The 22,235-nt window shown below is 39.2% G+C and overlaps 1 protein-coding gene across 2 annotated transcripts in view; it reads right to left on the bottom strand.

Annotated features, from left to right (window-relative positions):
* Positions 1 to 22,235, bottom strand: part of CNTN1 (contactin 1) — a 260,047-nt gene that overhangs the window by 36,623 nt on the left and 201,189 nt on the right. For both annotated transcript variants that reach the window (XM_074563570.1, XM_074563654.1), the window contains 4 exons: positions 13,958 to 14,078; positions 8,478 to 8,636; positions 5,049 to 5,198; positions 1,432 to 1,502 (listed from right to left, as the gene is read on the bottom strand). In XM_074563570.1, the coding sequence (XP_074419671.1) occupies positions 1,432 to 1,502; positions 5,049 to 5,198; positions 8,478 to 8,636; positions 13,958 to 14,078 (501 nt within the window). The remainder of the gene's footprint in view (positions 1 to 1,431; positions 1,503 to 5,048; positions 5,199 to 8,477; positions 8,637 to 13,957; positions 14,079 to 22,235) is intronic.

Genomic DNA, 22,235 nt, shown 5'->3' with positions numbered 1-22,235 from the left:
AAAATGTGCATATGGATTAAAATTTGTGCAGTTATAAGGAGGACCCTTATACAACAATGACAAAGTTGCTGTTGGAATTATGTCATCTTGATATTAATTCCCATAAGAAAAAGCACTCTTCACAGAGGTAAATAAGCTGCTACATCTGAAACAAATTATTCCCGAAAAGACAGAAATGGTGCAATATGCCTTATGTGCCTCGTAGCCTTATGAAGGTGAAGGGAGAGGTCAATAGCAAGGTAAATGTGGTAATTTTTTCAAGCATAACATTTAATCATCTTTCTTTGCCAGATGTAATGCTTCTGTAACTCTGTTTTTGCTGGTTACTGATAGGATCTGACATGAATCAGATAGGCTTTTTATTTCTCCTGCCTAGCTTTCTGAAATACCCTTCAGAAGACTTCAACTCTCTCTTTCATGCAACTTTTGCCTATACAACAACTTTGCTTATAAACTCTTATCCTCTCTTGTTCTGGGTTTTTCTTTCTTCCTATCTTCTTGTCTGTTTTCCCTTCTTCCCTGTTTTCAGAAGCATTTTTTCCCCACGGTATAGGTAAATTTTAAAACCCATTGCTTCTATACCAGAATTAAGATAGTATTTATATATATAGCTTATCATGGATTGAATACCTATGGTACGTGAGAGAGATGAAATTTTCAAAAGACTTTGCTTACTGAAAAGCTTTTTTGATGACACTGTAATATCTTGAACTTTTCATTCCATTATTTTTGTGATTAACATTTTATCTCTGTCCCTTTCCCCTTTCTTTATTTTGCTTAATACATAATCACTAAAGAAAAATTAATGGCTTGGGGGAAAAGAGCAGCATCATCAGTATGTGGATATCAATGAATGGCTAAATTGTGGTATGAGGCAACGTTATTCTGTGTTACCAGTCACATTAGCATAAAATAAAACATAAAATGTCAATATACAAGAATTCCCTTGAAACTCTAGTTAATAATTATGACAGGCTAGTTTATCGAATGGGAAAGTGTCGTTGTTTTTTTTTTAATAAAGCCTGTAAATCTGTGCACAGCACATTAAAGTCATAATTGAGACGTTATACTTTTAGTTGCAGTAAGCAATTCATCATGCTGTTCAGATTGTAACTTAAAAAAAGCCTTGAAGAAAGATACAATATGCAGAGTTTTCAAATGCAGTTACATCAATGCATTATCATAGTCAGCATGTGTTTCAATCTCTTTAAAACATACTCAGAGAATTTTTTTAATAATATTTTGAAAATGTGCAATCCATAAACATCTAAAATATCATTGCCCTCATTCCTTTTTATGTCTGAAAACCTACATACTGTGTACAAATCCTGCTCTCACATGAGCCAGTGATAAACCATCCACAGGTTTTAGGAGGACTAAGATCAGACACAAGGATGTACAGGTTGTGTGCCCTCTCAGTGCAGTACTTACCATCCACGTTATCGTCAGCTCTCGATTGCTTCCACCCCCTCCTCCGACATCAGAAGGAGCCACATTAGGAGCTAAAAAAATAGAATAGACAAGAAAAATGACTACTGAGTATGCAGTCAGTAAAAATATCACTATTTACTTTTCTTTTTACCAGCAGGGCCAATGAACACATGTGGCACACACAATTAAAATAATGATGGTCTGTAAAAGCTGTGAGAGTCTGTGGTCTTGCCGAGACTAATGTATAGCTACTGCTGTGGGAAACATGCCAGTTCTAGCCATACCTAGAAATCAATCATTCTTCTTTTTAACCATATTCTCCACAAACATTTAATTGAATATTCAGAAATGGAACACTCCTCATAGATCTTAAGAGACGCACTGGGTATTGCTCTTGTGCCTCCTCAGACGTTGGTATGCCAAGGGCTCAAGCACCCAGGACTTGCACATGTATTTACCTGACTGTGATTACGTCCATCTACTTCAATGGATTTACTCACAATGTAAATAATGTTAAACCCATGGACATATCTTTGAAGCACTGGCTTCCTAATTCTATTCTAGATTAGTGGCATATGTCTTCCTGACATATGAACAGGTAGATGTTCAGCAGCGAAGCTGGCATAGCACTTAGTAATCTACTAATTGCATTTCACACTGATATTCGGTGTAATGAAATAAAATCTGTTCATCTATCACTAGTGCACAGCTGAGTGGTAAAGCAGGATACTCTCAAGGACTCCATTATAAATCATTACTGTATTCTCATTTCTGTAAGACTCTCTGCACTAAGTGTGATGATTCTATTGCTGTCCTCTATGATGTTTGTGTATTTATTTGCTGTCACTCAATACTGAGGACACACAAAGTTCCACTGAAAACTTAGGAAATTATGACCTACCTATAGTGCATTAAATATGCTCCATTTAGCTACAAGCCCTATCTATATAAGCATGTTCTTTGTGTTAAAAATTCTTATATGATCAGGCATGTTCTCCACTAATCAGTGAATGCCACAAGATAGTAAGGCGATAGTTCCTAAGTGCTCTCCCACTATTTAAGAAAGATGTTTGCTGAGGCTTTCTCTGAGGGTCAGCTGAGGAGAAACACAAAGCAAAGAATTAATGTTTTCAAAAAGTATATAAATACGTAACAATAAATTTTAAATGGAAACCAACATTCAGTGCATGGTTTGCATTATTTATTTCTGGCCTTCCTGAAAACAATTAGTCGAGAATGAGACTACGCATACGTATCATGACAATTCAAGAGGAAGCCTGAACCTATTACCTGACCTTCTTATTACTGAAATATACAGTAGTCACACTATTTATCATAAGCATATGACTTTAGTGATAAGTTAGAAGCAGAGGTTTGCTAGAATGCTTAAGTAGTCAAAGAAGACACACAGGCTGCCAAAGAAGAGAAAAAGGACTGTTTAATGTCTTACAAATCACCCTTTTCAAGGGAATCTCCCTCATTCTCTCCACCATTAAACCCAGGTTTCTCTCTCCATTAAGACCAGGTTACTAATTCAGATAGCTATACTTCGACAATTACTCTAATGCATCCATAAGCTAAAATACATAAAAGCAGGCTTTGATCCATTGAATTTTAAAAAAACACTGTGAAATGTGTAATTGATGAAGCAAGCAGATTTCATTAAAAAGAAAAATCACAGCACACATTCTTAGCACACTAATAAAAATGTTACTGAAATTACTGTTATCTACAAGAAGGGGGACTTGAAACTGAAGAAGACACTGATAACATTTGAGTTTAACAGACACTATTTGTCACCCACACAGTACAAGAAAGACACAGCACTGTTTGTTGCTGCTTAACAGAGAACAAATGTTAAAAATAACTACAATGTGTGGATACGGGTTGTTGTTTGTGCAATAAAATATTTACCTTCTTCAGATTTACATGAAAATGCACACGCGGTACTGGTTCTGTAGTACCCTGGAAGCTGACAGCGCAACCCAAATCCTACTGCTGCTGCTCGTAACAAATTCCAGCTCCTGGCAGAAAACACACTTGGGCACAGACGTTCATCTGCAAACTGTTACTGATTTATACCCCATTTTGGCATGGCAAGAAGTGCTGACTGATGCCTACATTGACATTTTGCTTTGTTTCACCAAAAATGTCTCACAGTCTGCCAGAGATGACAACGGTACTGTGCATGGGGAATCAGACAACAGACTAAACAGACTCCCTCTTGCAAAAGCATTGCATCCTGCTACAAAACTGGAGGATATGCCATTTTTGGGGAGGCTACAACAAATGCCACAAACGTGGCACACTGCAAACTGCAGGACACTACTGCTGTTCTACCTGTGAGCGTTATTTCCCTTCCCTTCCTGTCTCTTTTCTGACATTTCAAAAATGTCTGTTGTGCACCAGGCACTCCAAGAAGCACGTGTAGATTTCGTATTTAGATTCCCGAGCTTTCAAATACAGCTGTTGAGTCATAAAACATACGGTGCTAATAGTCAATTTTATAGGCAGTAATTTCCTTTTACTTTAATATTAAAGTTCTGTGGCTTTTCCTTCCCTGTCCAGATCAATTTAAGCAATCTGTATTTCTTTTCTCCCTAAGCAACAAAATTTTTAATGGACCAAACGTGGGTCCTTTTTAATAAATGTTTTGAAATTTGCAATGCAAATGCATTTTATTTTGAAAATACTATCTAGTCAACGCAATGCCCTAGCAGGTCTAATTGCAAAAAAAATAATTTTTATGCCTTGGTTTTGTATTTTTAATTTCAAATCTCAAGCTATGGGACAACAATTGTAAATATATCTAGGTGGCACATGGGTGATAATGTGTGTTAAGGAGGATATACTGGTATAGAGGCTTTGTTGGATACACTCTTTTTGCAGCGATACATTACGTCCTAGAGCACTGCTGTTATCTCCTTTGTACAGTCAAACCAGAATGTATTATCTTGAATAATAACATGTAATTCCTCATTTTGGAGAATTCATTTCAAAAAGGACGTGCCTGAGCTTAAAGGATATCCTTAAATATGCTCTGAGATTTTAACACTGAGCAATTAGACTGATAAGGGCATATGTTGTGTTGGATAATGTCACATCTTTGACGTGGAATAAGAAGACACAGGACCAAACCTTCAATCACAGAAAAATGTCATTATGGGGTGTAACACATATCCCGTCATGTATTCTTTAGTTAGAATACAAACCAAACAGGAAACGGACATTTTCCTTGTTAAAAACATGCAATTTTTCCCCCAAGTCCTGCACCCTGGTCCCAAGCATGTGCATACTTTCATACACACACAACCTGGCTGACAGATACAGTGGGGGATCTCTGAAAGATACAGTATGATTCTGTTTCAGCAATGGAGGCAAATTTGCCATTTGTATCATAATGTTTCTTTCCTGTCTGCTTTGATGCTATCGCATCTGGACAGTCTGGTATTTGCTTACTAAAATCTATAGTAGTGGGTGGCTGAAAATACATTCTCCGGACTTGCAACTCATAAAGTCCTTTTTTAAATAGAAAAACCCAAAATTACAAAACTGATTAATAAAAATGTGAAAATTAAGAAACACATTAAAAAATTTGACATTTTCTGTTTACGTACGAGCTCCTTCAGTTCTAATTCTTTGTGATGGCATACTAGGTTCTCCTGTGCCCAGAGTGTTTGTTGCTATTATCCGGAACTCATATTCCATCCATGGAATTAAATCAATCACTGTAGCAGATTCCATATTTCCTTCAATATCTGATGGATCTAAAAAAAATAAGAAATTGTTTTTGAAAACAGCATTTTTACAATGAAGTCAGCCAACAATGCAGTTGATTTCAGAAAAACTACCACTATCCTGCAACCACACATAGCCAACTCAAGGAAACTTTATGTTGTACATAAAGGATAACACATTTTACAAGGAGTACTTATGGCAGTGACTGGCAATTTGGAAACTATGACACTATCTTGGATAAACCGTTACAGATTTGTAAGTTTTAACTGGGTGTGAACTAGCAAAAGAATTACATGTAGTTATGAGGTATCCCTACTAATTACATATTGTAGTTGCAGAATTTCATTTTACCTACAGACCAATGCAATGAGAAATCTGGAATGTAAAAACAGTAAAAGAAAAATTCATTATATAGACAAGGGCTAGACGTGCAAATGTAGGGTTTGATCAATTGATAAAGAGTGGTTTATAAAATGTGGTCATATTTTGGTGCACCTTATTAGTGAACATGTTACAACTTGCTATCTAGTTCTGATCCAACAAGAGTAAGTGTTCTTTTAATTCCTGCGAACAGACTTATTATTTTCATAAGGAAGAGCTGCTTTGACATAAATAAAATGTGTAACTCATGACTCTGTCTACAACTCACAGACAATAGGGGTTGTTTCTATAGCTGTCCGCAGTTATAGAAAGACAGAGGATTTTCATTTATTGCGTGAGCCAAGAGTTGTTTGTCAAATTAGAGTCTTGGGTTCAGAGGGAGATGAGAAATGAGATATTCTGCACTGGCAAGGCAGATGATTTGGAATTAAAATATGAATGCAATGGCTGCAAAAAAACCAGGCCCAGCAGTGTAAGCACTGGATGGGGACACAGCTTTCCCCTATGTAATGATCATTAAATTTTTCATTCCAAAGTGTGTCCCTAAAGGAAAAAAAAAAAACACTTTCCATTTTCTTTCTGCCTGCCCACCACCCTGGGTGGTGGGTAGACCTATTTCTGTCTAATCAATAGTGCCATTGCAAACCTTCTGTGGCATCCAAGCCATGATACAAATTAGGAACTGCTTTTCCTTGGCTACTTACCATCTCTTCGTTTAATCTTACTGTGCCACAAATTCCCAGAATAATTAGGAATAGTCAATACAATGAGAATGTGATCCCTTTAATTTGAAAGAGCAACATAAATGTAAACAACTTACTACACAACCCATTCATACATATTTCCATACTGTGAAGTAGAATACACTCCTTTCATAAAACACACTTGATATTATGCAACCTGAGATGAATGATTTGGTTTGGGAATAATGGTAGTAGCAATAATAACAACAATATTTCCAAAGTGCAATGCCAAAATATATTTTTTTTGTTCCACACACTGAAAATTAGCGGGATTAAATGATAGCCTAAACGCTGATGAGAGATCAAGTTGGACTGTTCATCATGGTTCTTTCATATGAAAGTGAACACCGAGCCAAACTGGGAGGAGCCCAGAAATTAAGTCAAAGCTTGCAGTGGTGCCAGTGATGGTTACTATGCTGATTTTACCTATTTTTTGAGGGAATCATCTATTAATCAAAATGACTCAGTGTGGTCAAAATGAAAAAGCAATGATTTTGAAAACATCGGTATAGTTAATTTCAACTTTTCAGAAATTAATAATTTATATCTTTTCTGCTAGCTTCTTAGAAAAGGAATTTACCAATGCAGATTCCTCCCTGTCCCACTCAAGATATGAATCCTACCCAACATGTCACAGAATAAAACTCAAAAGTCTGCCTGCATGTCTCAATGACTATCTAATGAATTCTGTGAAGCAGAACAACTTCAGACGTGCAGAGAAGCGCATCCCATCATACCTATAACACTGCAAAGAGGAAATCTTCCTGAAAAGTGAGAGAGATGGATTCAAATGTCTGCTCTGAACCAGACAAGCGAAGATCTGAATCCAACACTTGCATCTACTACACACGCTTCTACTTCCAGTAACATGCAGCACAAAAGGAAGCAGTATCAGAGCTACCAACCCCTGATTATAATTTCTTATATTTTCCTATAACCTCATGTCTTCACAATTCCTTTTTTTTAAAAAAATTAAAAAGAAAAAAATTAATAGGAAATAAAATATAATTTATCCTGATGGTGGTCTAAAAGGATCCTCCCTCCTGTTTACATTGTTATTGAAGCAAATCATCAGTTGTTTGAACAGCTCTAATTTCTACATTATTTAAAGTTCAATTAAATCTATTCTACAGAAACTATTAAAGAAGATGTAAGAGATAGGAAGGGACTAGGGAACCTTCTACTTTTATTTTCCAAGATACTTTAACATAAGTCATATACTAGTGCTGGCTGCTGTAAGTAATTATATACAATGAGCTACATACACTACATATTCTAGAAGAGAAATGTGATTTAAGGCTGTAGGCCTAGTATTTTAATCTTTTTACTCTAAAAATGTAACAGATTTTCAGGTCAATATGTCAAAGTCTATTTCTTAGACATCTGTTTCTGTAGTTTCAAAGGACAACTTAAATGAAAGACAATGTCTGAAACTCTTAATATTCTTAGTACTTAGAAACGCTGAGTATGTGAGGCCCTAATTCCACAGAAAAGCACTTAAGTTATAACTTATTATGGTGGCATAATGAATCATACTGATAAGCTTGTAGTAATGCTTTCCTTCATAAAGCATTCAAAGATACTAGTAGTTTAAAGATATTTTCATAATTTGTACGTTTATGTTAAATCTTGCAAAGAAATATACATTAACGTGCCTTGTGTTCAGGTAGGGGCCTCCTCAACTGCAATTATGTGGCACAATGATGACATCCAGTGGTTAGAAGGATAATCTTAGCTATGTTTTCTCTAGGGGTGCCAGTTTTAAGGCAACTGGAATTTAAGTCTGCTCCCAGGAAAAAGCAGACAAAACAAACAACCTTCTGCATAACTAATACAGAAATGAAAACAACTGTTTTTCATCCAAATTAACCTGTAAATAAATTTTTACGATTCTAGTAGTTGATGTGGAATGTTTCAAGCAACAAGGAAAGAGGCAAAAAACAAGTAAAAACTCTGGCCTGTTCTTTTCCATATTTCCTGATATTCAGTTCAGACCCTCCAAGTGCTGGGAACAAACCTGTTGACAACACTCTGACAGGACGGTACCTGCTCCCAAACCCTGTAGCAGACATTAATAGCATCCCCCGTTTCCTTTTATTGTGACTATTTTCTGATTAGCCAAGCTTGCTAACAATCAAACACTTTAAAACCCATTGACTTTATTACTTCCGGCATCACTCTTACCTGTTTTGGCATCTTTCCACTCTTCAGATAGAAAAGTTTTTGACTGGATAGTGTATTTAGAAATAGGGCTATGATTGTCTGTTCCACGACTCCAGGTAAGTGCTACAGCGGTGTCTCTAATTTCTTCTACTCTTATACCTCCAGGTGGTCCTGGAGGACCTGAGAAAAAAAACATTGGAAGTCCAATTCACAAATTCAATATTCTGAAAATGAAAGTTCACTGACTTTCCTTGTATTTTATCAGAAACAAGGCTTTTGAGTCTCATTTTCTACTTAAGAACAGATTGAAAATGTATATATACATTTTAATACTCTACAGAGTGATTCAGAGGATAAATGCTCTTGGATGTAACAACTACTAAATGAAACTGCCATGACTCCTGCCTAGGTAGTCCTATTGACATTTTCTTACTTGAAAAAATGATACTTTGAAACTGTTGCTACTCTTTTTCCAAACAACAGTGAACTCAGGGTCAGAAAAAATACACAAAATCTTCCTTCCTAAATTCCACCTAATGATGACCTTATTGGTGGCCCAACTGTAATCTACACTTCTGCCTGTGCTGTAATGGCCCTGGTGGTAATTTATACGGAAAATCTTGTAACTTGGAGAAAAATCATACTTTGAAACATACTTCTATAGACCTCTTCACATTTCTCTTAGCCTTCATATTACCCCGATGTGGTAAACCCAACATCAGATTGAAACTTCCTACAGACTAATATAACTTGAGTGAAAGCAGAACTAGGCAATATTTCTCTACAGTTCAACAAAAGCCTTCCCACAACAAGGATTTCAAAAATCCATGCCAAAATGTGGAAACCACTACACCCACTGAACTAAAAACAGTCTTGTGAACTACATGGGTGAAATCGAACAGCCTCTGTGCACCAGAATAACCCTGCAGAAGACCACCACCAAGGAACAGAGGCACTAAGCTGTCAAATGGAAAACATTTTTCACAAAACAGCCATTCCATATCTGCCCTTTCAGTCTCGATCATCAGGAAGGACCTATAAAATAATTTCTAAAGAGTATTTTCTTTTCCTTCAAAAGGCAGATACTTGCAAAGATTAATTTCAAAATTCATAGCTGTAGCGAACATAAAAAGTCATGAAATAAATACATATGTTGGTTGGCTTGATGGCACATTACAACGCTCCCAACACCCAGCTAAATCGTCACGGGTAGAAGTTGCTTGTCCTGAACTAGTCACAGTTTCATCTCTATGCTTTTCAAGAATTAAATATTATTTCTACTCACACCAACTACTTAAAATATTTTAAAATGACAGCAATTATTGTCAATCCATATTTGGCTTTAAGTTTGTTAGCTGTACTTCATATCTGAAGAGATAAGCCTCTGTTCCCAAAACTTGCCTGTTTTTATCAGGTGTATCACTAAACCTAATAAATGGTGTTACATCTCTTCATAAAACAGCACCTGGTTTATTTCTGAACAGTCATAACAGACAAAAACCGATGGAGTGAATGCTTGCATTTTCCTAAATGCATTTTTTAAATGTTAAAAATTTTCTTTTAATTACTACTACTCCCACACCTCTACTTTGTGTGGGTAACTTTTTTATTGTTGCTGTGCTGTGCCTCGATCCCCAAAAGAGAGGCTGAAATGTGCAGATCAACAGGCACAGGTGATTTTTTCATAAACTAGAAAGCTAAGAAGAGAGTGATGCAGGTGTACATCTATGTGAGTATGGGAATCTTCATCTGTAAAAGACACAACATTCTGTAAGCTGTGCTAATTAGTACCTACTTACAAACTTGACCTATAGATATTTTCAGATAATTCTTTTCACATTGACTGTTTCCAGTTTTGTTATTATGCTTCTGTTTTATATGATACACAGTTATGTGATATATATGAACTATCATGTAAAAACAGAGACAATGCATTCGAACTATGGAGAAGTATTTTCTGATTCCACATTCAGAGATAATAATATGCCAACATAATTCAGGTAATTATCCAACAATCTGATTGAACAAGTCCCAGAGCATATTAAAAAAAGCCAACAAGAAATAACAGGATATATTTCTCTGCAGTGTTTACTGAGAAACCACAGAAAAAAACAAACAACTCAACAAAAAGAATGGAATGAGATTTCTACATCAGACCTAAACACACAGTGTGCCAAATGTATCTCCAGCTCTTGAGCTCTTTATTTCCTCCATAAATCTGTGCAAAAGGAGACAAATTAAATTAATTGAATCAAACAAATACACAACCATGTATTTTTGTTCCTCTGTTTCAATGAATTTATCCTTCTAACAATCAAGCAATTCTATGCCCGACTCCAAAAGAATTCGAATTTAGACTGGTTCCTCAAAGCATATACGTGCCATTGCTTAAAAAGAAATAGGTGTTACCACTCTGCACAACCTATTAGGCTGTAGCCTATGACTTTCACAATCAAATTGCTGATTGTTTATTCCCCTAAGAATAGTTCACATTTAGTATCCTTGAAAAAATGTACATCTGTTGACTACTGGATTGCTCATAACCAACTTCTATTAAAATTCAAATCTTGGCATTGAACACTAGTCTACTAATTATCTGTCCTCAGCCCTCCCTTTCAAGGTAAGGACTAAATACATCACTGCATGTGGAAACTGCTTCTTACTCTTCACAGAGGATACACAAAGTAGAAGTTCTTGCTAAGAGCTGATTTTTAAGATGAGGGTTATTAGTCAGCTCTCCACCCTGGTAACGTGCATATTTGCTAGCCCAAGGACTCAGGCAGATAAGGCCTTGAGAGACCCATTCTCCTGCAAGACTGTTCACTTCAGAAGCCCTCAAGCTGGAAGGTATGGAAAGGTCCATCAGTCCCAAGATCTTTTATTCCTTCATTCTTTAGGAGGTATCTCTTACAGTTTCTCACCTCACTATCAAAGTTTCTGAAAATGCTATGGGTCAGGAAACATCAAGAGCCAGCTGCTCCCTCAGGAAGGCTGAGCCAGGACTTATGAGTAACCCCAGGGTTGATAGCTCCTTCAACAATGGGGCACAGTCCCACAGCGTCTGAATATAGTGGGCAAAGCCGGGTGCTGATATGGCAGTCCTAGGTACCACAAGCAATGAATCAGGTGCACCCAGGAGACAAACTACTGCATACATCCAAGCAGTCCATCCAGGAGACAAGCTACCTACAGCACAGGTCTGAAGCCCATCCAGGAGGCAGGGCCAGAGACAGAGCTGTGAGTAGACATGTCTGTAACAGCTCCAGTCAGGGCTGAAGGTCCAGGACTGAGCTTAACAGGGCTCCTGGGCCCATGGGCAGTTGCATGGGTGGGTGTCCTGGGTGAGGCTGCTCAGGGCCACCGAGGCCTGCTGGTGCACTCCGGGGCCTAACAGTCTTCAGTGTCCTAAGATCATTAGTAATTCTGAACACGACAGCAATTTTAATACTCTAAGATCACATAGGGCAATGCATATGAACTGTTAAAATTGTTTTGTGGACAGATAAAATATCTTCACGTGCTGCATGAACAGCGTCTATAGAATCATAGTATCATAGAATGGTTTGGGTTGGAAGGGACCTTAAAGATCATGTAGTTCCAACCCCCTGCCATGGGCAGGGACACCTCCCACTAGACCAGGCTGCTCAAAGCCCCATCCAGCCTGGCCTTGAACACTTCCAGGGATGGGGCATCCACAGCTTCCCTGGGCAACCTGTTCCAGTGCCTCACCACCCTCACAGTAAAGAATTTCTTCCTAATACCTAATCTAAATCTACCCTCTCTCATTTTAAAACTGTTACGCCTTGTTCTATCACTACAGTCCCTGATAAAGAGTCCCTCCCCATCTTTCCTGTAGGGCCCCTTTAGGTACTAGAAGGCTGCTATAGGGTCTCCCTGGAGAATCCTCTTCTCCAGGCTGAACAACCTCAACTCTCTCAGCCTGTCCTCACAGGAGAGGTGCTCCATCCCTCTGATCATCTTCATGGCCCTCCACTGGACTCATTCCAACAGGTCCATGTCCTTCTTTTGCTGGGGTCCCAGATCTGGACTCAGTAGTCCAGGTGGGGCCTCACTTCCCTCGTCCTGCTGGCCACACTTCTTTTGATGCAGCCCAGGACATAGTTGGCTTTCTGCGCTGCAAGTGCACGTTGCTGGGTCATATCCTTTACTGCTTCGTTGATGAGATGCTCTGGAACCTAGTTCTGTGTTTTCATACTTTACTGTTGCCTCTTCCTACCAATGCAGTGAAACCATAACGCCACCTTTGCCATATTTCCTCAGATATTTAACCTTGAGCATGTAAGATGCTGAGTCTTTCACTGACAAAAATGGTAGCTAGAATTCCTCAGCACTAAGCAGAACTGTATTCATCGTATTAAAACCTGAATGTTGAACATGAAATGAATGCTAATTTATTCCACAACATAACCCCAGAGCAATGATTCTAATTGTAATTACTGGGTTGGAAGGAGAATCAGAAGCTTGGTAAGGCACCTTGTCTCTCTATTTTTAAAAGGAATTGCTTATGTAACACTAAGGCACATGAACAGACCCTTCTCTTTTTCTTTGCAGATGTATTCTGCAGTTTCACCACTTATGAATTTGCTTTGACATTTCATCCAAAACTGATGACATTTCACTGGCTGTTAATACCAAGCAAAGATTAAATACAGAAAGATTCAAGTCCACAACATCCTCAGACGACAAAAATTCAGAACCAAGGCACAAGCTATACTTCAGCTGCTATACAGCTCTATAGTATAACTGGAACGTGGGGCAAAACATGACAGCAATGCAGCCCCACCTACAAGTTATGTCTGCTTTGAATTGTCAGCATGACAGAGCGTTAGCACTTCAGGATGTGTTATACCTGGAAGCACATTACAGAGTAAAATGCCCAAAGGACATGAAATAACTCACATTACTGAAACCATGCATTGTAACAGAACTTGTAGGATACATACTGTATAAGCAAGCACAGTGCTTTGACCATAAGTAGCACTTTACAAACATGAATCAGTTAACAATGGAGTGACAACCCTAACCTCAAATGTCCTGGTTTCTGTCACTTGAAAACCTGGAATCCTTTTAATGTAGGCCTAGTATTATATACAATAATTTAATCCATAAAGGTTTATGAGAAAACAGAAGTGGCTTCTTAAAAATGTTATACAGTGGATACACTGAAACGATACTGAAAAATCTATTTTTATTAATGAACACCAAATTAAACTGTCTAAAAATTACTGTAACATAAGGAAAATGCCCATAATAAGAAAAATCTTTATGGCTTTTCAGGAAAACATACTCTCAGTTAGATCTCTAAGTGTCTGGAATAGAATCAGTACCCGGCATAGACTTTAAGGACTTTGCATGTTCATGCACTTCTCATTTTAATTTGTCATTTCTTGATGAGAAATAACATATTCTAAAAAAACAAAAACACTCTGCTTGTCTAGGTGAAAACCACCCACATTTGTATTTTACCTGGAGAACCTTACCTCTCACCACAAGGTCAGCTGAAGCCGAGGAGTTGTCGACAATCGTCTGAGCAGTGCAGGTGTACCTCCCCGCGTGCCGCAGCTGAACATTTTTAATAAGCAGCTCTCCATTGGATTTAATCTATTACAAAAACAGCACATAGTGAAGCTGGTAAACATCCCTGTAGAGCTATCCGCTACCTATCCACACACCCCTTCCAACTGATACACAGTGGTTGCTATTTCCAAAGAGTAAGCGCTTACTTCAAGTGTGGATCACCCTCAAAGATACATCTGATTTATGACAGATTGTTGAAAGTGTCCTGTATCTCCTGAAGAGATGCTGCTCTTTACAAGACATGAAAAAAACAGAGTTCTTAGTAAATTTATTTTTCACAAGCTAACGCTGCCCTTTTACTATTTGAAGTCCATATCTGAACATTAAATTTAGCCAAGAATGTTTTCATGAACAGCAGTCTGATGATTCCTCCATACCATTGTTTTTTTATGCCTGTTTGTACGATAACATGTCATGGAGTCCTACTAACAGTGCAGGATACTGTCTGGCTCTTCCTTTACTAGCCGAAAGCAGTACGAATGTTTTTATTGCAGAGGGGCTACAATCACAACCTAAATAAAGATGCACCAAAGAGATGCTAAAATGCAGCGACCGCAAAGAAACAATAATGTTCAACATGTGTCACAGCTCCTTAGAGGAACGGCCAGCCCCCGTTCTGCCCAGGGGTGCTGGTGAAGGACAGGACAATGGCAGTAACCGCAACCCCCGTGGTGGGGAATGCCGCCTTTCGGCCCTGCCAGAACCACAGCCCCCATCATGGCACAGCCCAACTGCCATCGGCCTCCACCATGGACCTCTCTCCAACCACCTCTGGGCCATGCCCACTCCTGGCTGCCACCACCAGACCTGCCCTGCTTCCCTCCCTCAGGCCCTGCAGGACGAGGCCCTTGCCGGCCATGTTGTGTCCCCCACTCCCACCGCTCGGCTCAGCCCTTGCTGCTCCCTGGCAAATGGCAGCAGGACCTCCAGGGAAGCAATTTGACGTTCAACAAGGCTCATACCGTCATCATCATCATCAACATCATCATCATCTCAGACCCTAATCCTTCAACACTCTTCACCGATGCTAGACTATTGGGAAAATACATAGCTCTGTTCTGAGATGGCTCTAAGGTCCACAACCTGTGGTTGTACAGGTAGGCAAACTGAATAAAAAATTTTTGTCCTACGACACTTCTGTGAACCCACTAAGTAACTCGATGTGCACCTGTAAAACAAGGAGAGGAAGAGAGACCACTATATACACCACAGCTATTCTTAATGAAAAACACATTTTATGTTAAGAAAGATATTTACGCAAAGGTTTAAAAATAACACACTTGAAATATTTCATTTATCTATCCTGCAGTTTATTCCAGAAAATGATTATGATCTTAAATCATGGGGTTATACATTTGTTAGTCTTAAAGGTATTTCAGAAAAAAACCCCAAACTTTCTCTCCAAAATATATCTGATTCCTTTCCTTGAAGACAAAATGTTACAAAATATTAACAGATGGATTTATACCACACTATAAAGAGGCAACATTTACATTTCCTAACTCACTGCAGATTGTTCAGAAATGCACTTTTTAAAAAAACCAAACACTGAGATAACTCACTGCAATCTGAAACCTTCACATACAGCAACAAAAGCAAAATGGTACATAAAAAAGAAACTGCTGAATGTTTAGTTACTAGAACTACTGTTGTCATCACAGAAAGATCGAGGGAACAGCAAAGACCATCAATAAAATCTCAAATATTGTGGGCTGTCATTAGTGTCTCTGCTTTTAGACATTGTAAAGAAATGAAATAAAGCTATGTCATCCAGTTTATGTTTCCCAATTGAAAAGGAGGGGGGAAAAATAAGGTTAAATCTTTTCCAAATGTTCTGAAACTAGAATGCCAGTTTAAAGTCTATATTTAGGGGAGATTAAAATAGCCAGATAAAACTATCCTTTTCCTTTCCGAACTTCAGTGAGGACTTTGGATGCCAGCTTCAAATTCTGCTGGCATAAAATTTCAGCACAAACTGAAATCTGTTAATACCATTTTTTTTTGTCCAACATAAGACTTCACATCTTTAAGAAATTACTGATGCAAACCGTTGATTGGATAAAAGGAGAATCAAGCATACATGAAAGAAACTGCTTAATTCTGTCTAGCTGATTGCCTCACAGGGGCAGAGAGAAATGCAGGTCACACTGTACCTTTTCAGTTTTTGAGTGACAAAAGTGCTGTTTGCAGTGATCAAACAGACTAGTTGGATCAGTGAATAATCCAACACTCTTGATATATTTCTTAACCATTTCTCTTTTAGTTATTATTAAACTATGTCCATGTGTGTATACATACCTATCTATTTTCCCACTTTTCACTCAAGACTAATATGACAGGGCTTTTAATTTAATTTAATTTAATTTGCCAAAGTGCACACAGGATACAGAGATGAGGTGAGTCTGGGACAGTGGCATTTCTGTGCAGGTGCCCTCCCCAGTTTACTCATGAGAACTCCAGGGGGACTGCCTTTGAGGACAGCAGCCTTTGAAAATCTGTGGGGATTACCGCATAAGCGAACACTGTCTGGCTGCCTGACTAACCGCATCAGCCTTTTTTCATCTAGAGTGGGCTACGCAATGCTGTCAATGGCTTCCAGGAAGAAAAATCAGTGGGACTGTCAGTATTCCTATGGAAGCAGAGAGGGCAGCTCCTGCTCCTCTGCCCTCCAAAATACTACAACAAAGAATCTGCAGAAGTTCAAACTCCTTGAGTTTTCAGTTCACGGTTTGGGTTTTTTTTCTTTTTTTTTTTTTTCATTTTGTTCTTGATGGCTTTGGTTTTAATAAAAGAGACAAATAGTTCTCTATTTGAGTGCTCTGTATAAACTCTCAGTTTATTAACACTAAATGTCATCCTAGAAAGAACCGCACTGCCTGTGAATCTCTGATCATTGCTTGCACTTTGATTTGCAAATAAACATAACCAAAGGTTGGGCAAAGCAATAAGGTTTAGAAAAACTGCATAAACTTAGAATTCTCATAAGCATATTATTACTTCAATAACAAACGATTACAAATTCTTAATAGTCTTAGTACTCATTAATTCCTATGTCAGCACTTTAATTAAAATACTTTATTATATTTATTAATGGTGTGCCCATATACTTGCTTTAACATTTTTCCGTATGGGAGCTCACTCTTAAAATCTAAATGATGAAAAACAGATGGGAAAAATGTTAACATCATTTAAAAATCAACAACCCATAGATACAGTATTGCATCTTGTTGGTTCAGAAGCTCTCCTGGAGCAAGGTTTTATGCAGTTGGTGATGAAGCTTTCCATACCTCAGAAGAAGCCTAAGTTCTTGGTGGTAAAAGAAGAGCTTACGAAGCAAATAAAGAGCATGGGCATCAGCAAATCCTGTCCGCAAATTAGATATGAATGCACTGTATGTTTTCATTCAAAAACCTCATCTTGGGTAAGTTTAAAAATGCCTTCCTCAACTCAGAGAAAACTGAATCACAGACTGGAAATAGTGATAGCAGTACTGAGGGATGTTCCAAGGGTATCTGTGGTTCACCACTCAGTTATTTACCAAGTTTTAAGCAGACTTCCATCATATAAGCCCTATATTTATGCTTTAATAGTGATGTCAAAAATAGCATTGTATGACCTATTTCTGAGATTCGCTGTTCTCTTTTGACTATCATCACCTTTGCCAGTGCACTAGATTACTGAAAGCCATCAGAAAGTGCCCCTGTGTGATCAAAAATCATTTACAGAATCTAGTCTTTTGACTGAAAGCAGTATCCACTTCTGTTGTGACCTCAGAGACAATACAGGAACTTATGTCAGTATGAAGCTAACGAGCCCTCTTTGTATTAATAAAACTAATGTGGCAGAAATAGAAGAACCTGGCAAGCAGAGACAGAGTTTGTTTTTTTTTTTTTAATTCAGGTTCAAAAATCAGACAACTGAGCTTCAGAGGTGTTTAATACACAGTGGTGATGAGATCTGCTTTTCCAAAGCTAGCAATAATTTAAAACATATTTTTCTATTACCTGTACCTGAGATTATTAACTTTAAGTGAGTTCAAGTAACTTGTTTTGTTCCTGCAAGCAGAGGATCTGCTATGTGGTAGATACCAATAGAACAGATAATCCAACAGCCGTTGATGAATGTTAATGTAAATGTGATTATAGTTGCTTTCCTGATACTGAGATCAGAGATGACATGGGGACAACACCAGTGCAGCTCTGTCTCAATCCTATTCACAGGAGAGCTTATCTCACTTGGGTTTTAAGCCATGGCTGGCATGAAAGTTATGGCTAAATAAAAAACCCAGCAGGATAATGATGACAGAGTCATTCCCACTAAAGAATCTCTTCCTTCAGTGAACTATATTTATATGTAAAGGAAGTACAGTGCTAATTCTACCCCTGAAATGTGGACTGGGAAATATTTCCAACAAATATATTATTCTTCCCCACTCAGCATACCACTGAGAATTCCTGAGGACACTGTGCTTTGTACCACCGTCCCTGTGGTAATATGCCCTGTTGTGTCATTTCCAACAGCAGAAAAAGCCTAGATACATGTTCACTTATACTCATGGCTCACAACTTTACAGCTGATTATGAAAACTCACAATACACTATTGCAAACTGCATTTCTCTGAGTAGTGCTGACACCTGGCTGCTCCTGCTACCTAACTAGGGATTGTACATGGATTTTGGTAGTTACTGAAGTCTCACAAGCACATAAAGTTATAGTCAACTGATTTTGCAGTGTATTTTTTTAATTCTAGCACAGAAATTGGCATATCTTCATTCTCTAAACAGACTACATTTCTTTGTGCTGGAAATAGCACTGCGGATTAATAATAGGTTTCCTCAAAGGCTTCTGTCAGAGCTAACTGCTCGTTGGCTTCACCCTCAGCATTGCATCTTCTGCTTTCCTTCCCCTCCTTGTCCTTAACCACTGACTCCATCCATCTCATTCCATGCTCACTACATTACTATTAGGCCCTAGCCTCTAAATTTTACCCCAACCTAACCAAAACATGTGTCTTCCAACTAAATCATGTCTAAAGCGCCTCCTTAATACATCAAGGCACTGAAAGTAATGTATTGAGACAGTGCCTTTGGACAGTACTGTGACTCTTTTCAGAAAAAGTAGTAGCTCAGCTGATTTGGTTGGCCATGCTTCATGAACAATCACTTGCCCCCTCAATATAATCAACATACTGTACCAAATGAGCTCACTATGATGCCGTCTCCCACGTTTTGTTCCAATCCATATGTAGCCTCTTCTTCCCCATTCAAACACAGCTTCTTCTTGCTTGTCAGGGAGTAACTGAGCTTTCCTATCTAAACATTTTTCTCTAATTCTTCAGTTCCCCTGAAGTTGCCATTGTTTTCCTGTCATATAGCTGTAGCTAGACTCCACACTCTGCAAGGAGGATTACTAGGGGAAGCAGTGAAGAAAAAATAAAATTCAAATCTTTGTATCTTTTGTACTGCAGAAAACTGTGGAAAGTTCAAGGAGAGATTTATACAATAAAACTGTCTAGTCAGTAATATGTTGAAGCAGGAGCATGCAGTAAAACATCTTTGTCTACCGTGTCCAGCCAAGGAACTGCAATTTATAATAATTTACAAAAAACAAGCAGGTATTAAGCTATACTCCTCTAATAGGATTTTTATAATTCAACTTATTCTCTGTGGTTTACAAAACAAGCTGTTTTGGAGAATTTTCCCTTTTCGCACATGCTGTCTCCAATCTAGAATTCATCTCACCTATTTTAGACATCTGTAGCATCGCTCCGGGTATCTGAACTAACCACTTTTTACAGTCAAAGTGAAGAAACAGACCCTTCCACGTGTGATCTACTTTATTTTAAAGTAACTGTCTGGCCACACATCCCAATTTTCTGGACTTTAAGGTGAATAATATTTTCATAAGGAAATAAGAGCCTTTGAGCATACAATGAAGTTCCACACTATTGAAGGTTAACTGTATGATGGTTGCAGGGACACCAGAACAATTATACACAGAGAAACTGGATTCAGAAGTTACTTCAAAGCTGAAGAGATCCTGAGCTATGAGCCCTGCAAGTTCTGTGCTGAACATGCTTGGTTGCCTTTGTGCCATGTCCCCAAACCTATAAACACTGGAAAGCACACTGTGGATTCAGCAGGTCCTTAATTCCTGCTCAGTAGCAGTCATGACACTGAGGTGTGTCAACACCACCTTGAACAATGCTCCTCATTCTTGTGAGAGCTTTTTAGTTGGGTGCAATGCTATGCAATGTCCAACATCAGTAAAGACACCCTTCTTGTCCTGTGAACTCCCTGGGAAAGATTTCCTATCAAATTATGTAAAAAAGCTGTTGGTAACATAAAAAAATTCCTAAATGTTAAAATGAAATGATTTGCCAATTCTGAGAGAGTTAAAATTCCTATTTTGATGGAAATTGGAAAGAACAAAGCATAATGAAGTATTCTGTAAGTGGCTGGCTGAAGTCTTGCAATCGCCAGCCGTTTTTCTGGTTGGGGACTTCAACCTGCCGGGTATCTGCTGGAAATACAACGCAGCAGAGAGCAGGCAGGCTAGGAGGTTCCTCGAGTGCATGGAGGATAACTTCCTGACATAACTGGTAGGTGAGCCTACCAGGGTAGGTGCCTTGCTAGACCCACTGTTCACAAACAGTGAAGGACTAGCGGGAGATGTGGTGGTCGGAGGTTGTCTTGGGTTTAGTGATCATGAAATGGTCAAGTTTTCAATTCGTAGTGATGTTGGGGGATGGAGGTAGCAAAACCTCCACCTTGGACTTCTGGAGGGCGGACTTTAGCCTGTTCAGAACACTGGTTGAGAGAGTCCCTTGGGAGATAGTCCTGAAGGGCAAAGGGGTCCAGGAAGGCTGGACGCTCTTCAGGAAGGAAATCTTAAAGGCCCAGGAGCAGGCTGTCCCCAAGTGTCGCAAGTCTAAAGGGCGAGGAAAATGGCCAGTCTCTATGAACAAGGAACTTCTGATGGGAGCTGGGAATAAAAGGAGGGTTTACCACCTTTGGAAGGAGGGACAGGCAACTCAGGAGTACAGAGATCTCGTTAGGTTATACAGAGAGAAAATTAGGAAGGCAAAAGCCCATCTGGAGCTCAACTTGGCCACTAACATTAAGGACAACAAAAAAAGCTTTTATAAATACATCAACAAAAAGAGAGCCAGGGAGAATCTCCATCCCTTACTGGATGTGGGGGGGAAAGTTGCAACCAAGGACAAGAAGAAGGCTGAGATACTTAATGCCTTCTTTGCCTCCATCTTCAATAGTCAGACCAGCTATCCCCAGGGTGTTCAGCCTCCTGAGTTGGAAGGTAAGGATGGAGAGCAGAACAACCCACCCATAATCCAGGAGGAAGTAGTCAATGATCTGCTTCTGCACCTAGACGCACATAAGTCTATGGGGCTGGATGGGATTCACCCAAGAGTACTCAGGGAGCTGGCGGGAGAGCTCACCAAGCCCCTCTCCATCATTTATCAACAATCCTGGTCAACAGGGGTGGCACCAGATGACTGGAGGGTGGCTAATGTGACGCCCATCTACAAGAAGGGTCGGAAGGAGGATCTGGGGAACTACAGGCCTGTCAGCCTGACCTCAGTACCAGGAAAAATCATGGAGGGGATCATCTTGAGTGAGCTCTCATGGCAAGTGCAGGGCAGCCAAGGGATCAGGGCCAACCAGCATGGGTTTAGGAAGGGGAGGTCCTGCTTAACCAACCTGATCTCTTTCTGTGACCATGTGACCCACCTTCTGGATGCGGGGAAGGCTGTGGACGTTGTCTATCTGGACTTTGGTAAGGCCTTTGACACTGTCCCCCACAGCATTCTCCTGGAGAAGCTGGCGAATCATGGCATAGACAAGTGTACTCTTCACTGGGTAAAAAACTGGCTGGCTGGCCATGCCCAGAGAGTTGTGATTAATGGGGTGAAATCCTCTTGGTGGCCGGGCACCAGTGGTGTCCCTCAGGGCTCAGTTTTGGGGCCAATTTTGTTTAATATCTTTATCAATGATCTGGATGAGGGGATTGAGTGCACCCTCAGTAAGTTTGCAGACGACACCAAACTGGGTGGGAGTGTTGATCTGCTTGAGGGTAGGAAGCCTCTACAGAGGGACCTGGACAGGCTGGATCGATGGGCCAAGGCCAACTGTATGAGGTTTAATAAGGCCAAGTGTCTGG

Source organism: Larus michahellis, chromosome 1 (genome assembly GCF_964199755.1).
Source record: "Larus michahellis chromosome 1, bLarMic1.1, whole genome shotgun sequence".
Classification (NCBI taxonomy): domain Eukaryota; kingdom Metazoa; phylum Chordata; class Aves; order Charadriiformes; family Laridae; genus Larus; species Larus michahellis.
Note: the sequence above shows the minus strand (reverse complement) of the source record. Positions and strands in the feature narration are given on the sequence as shown.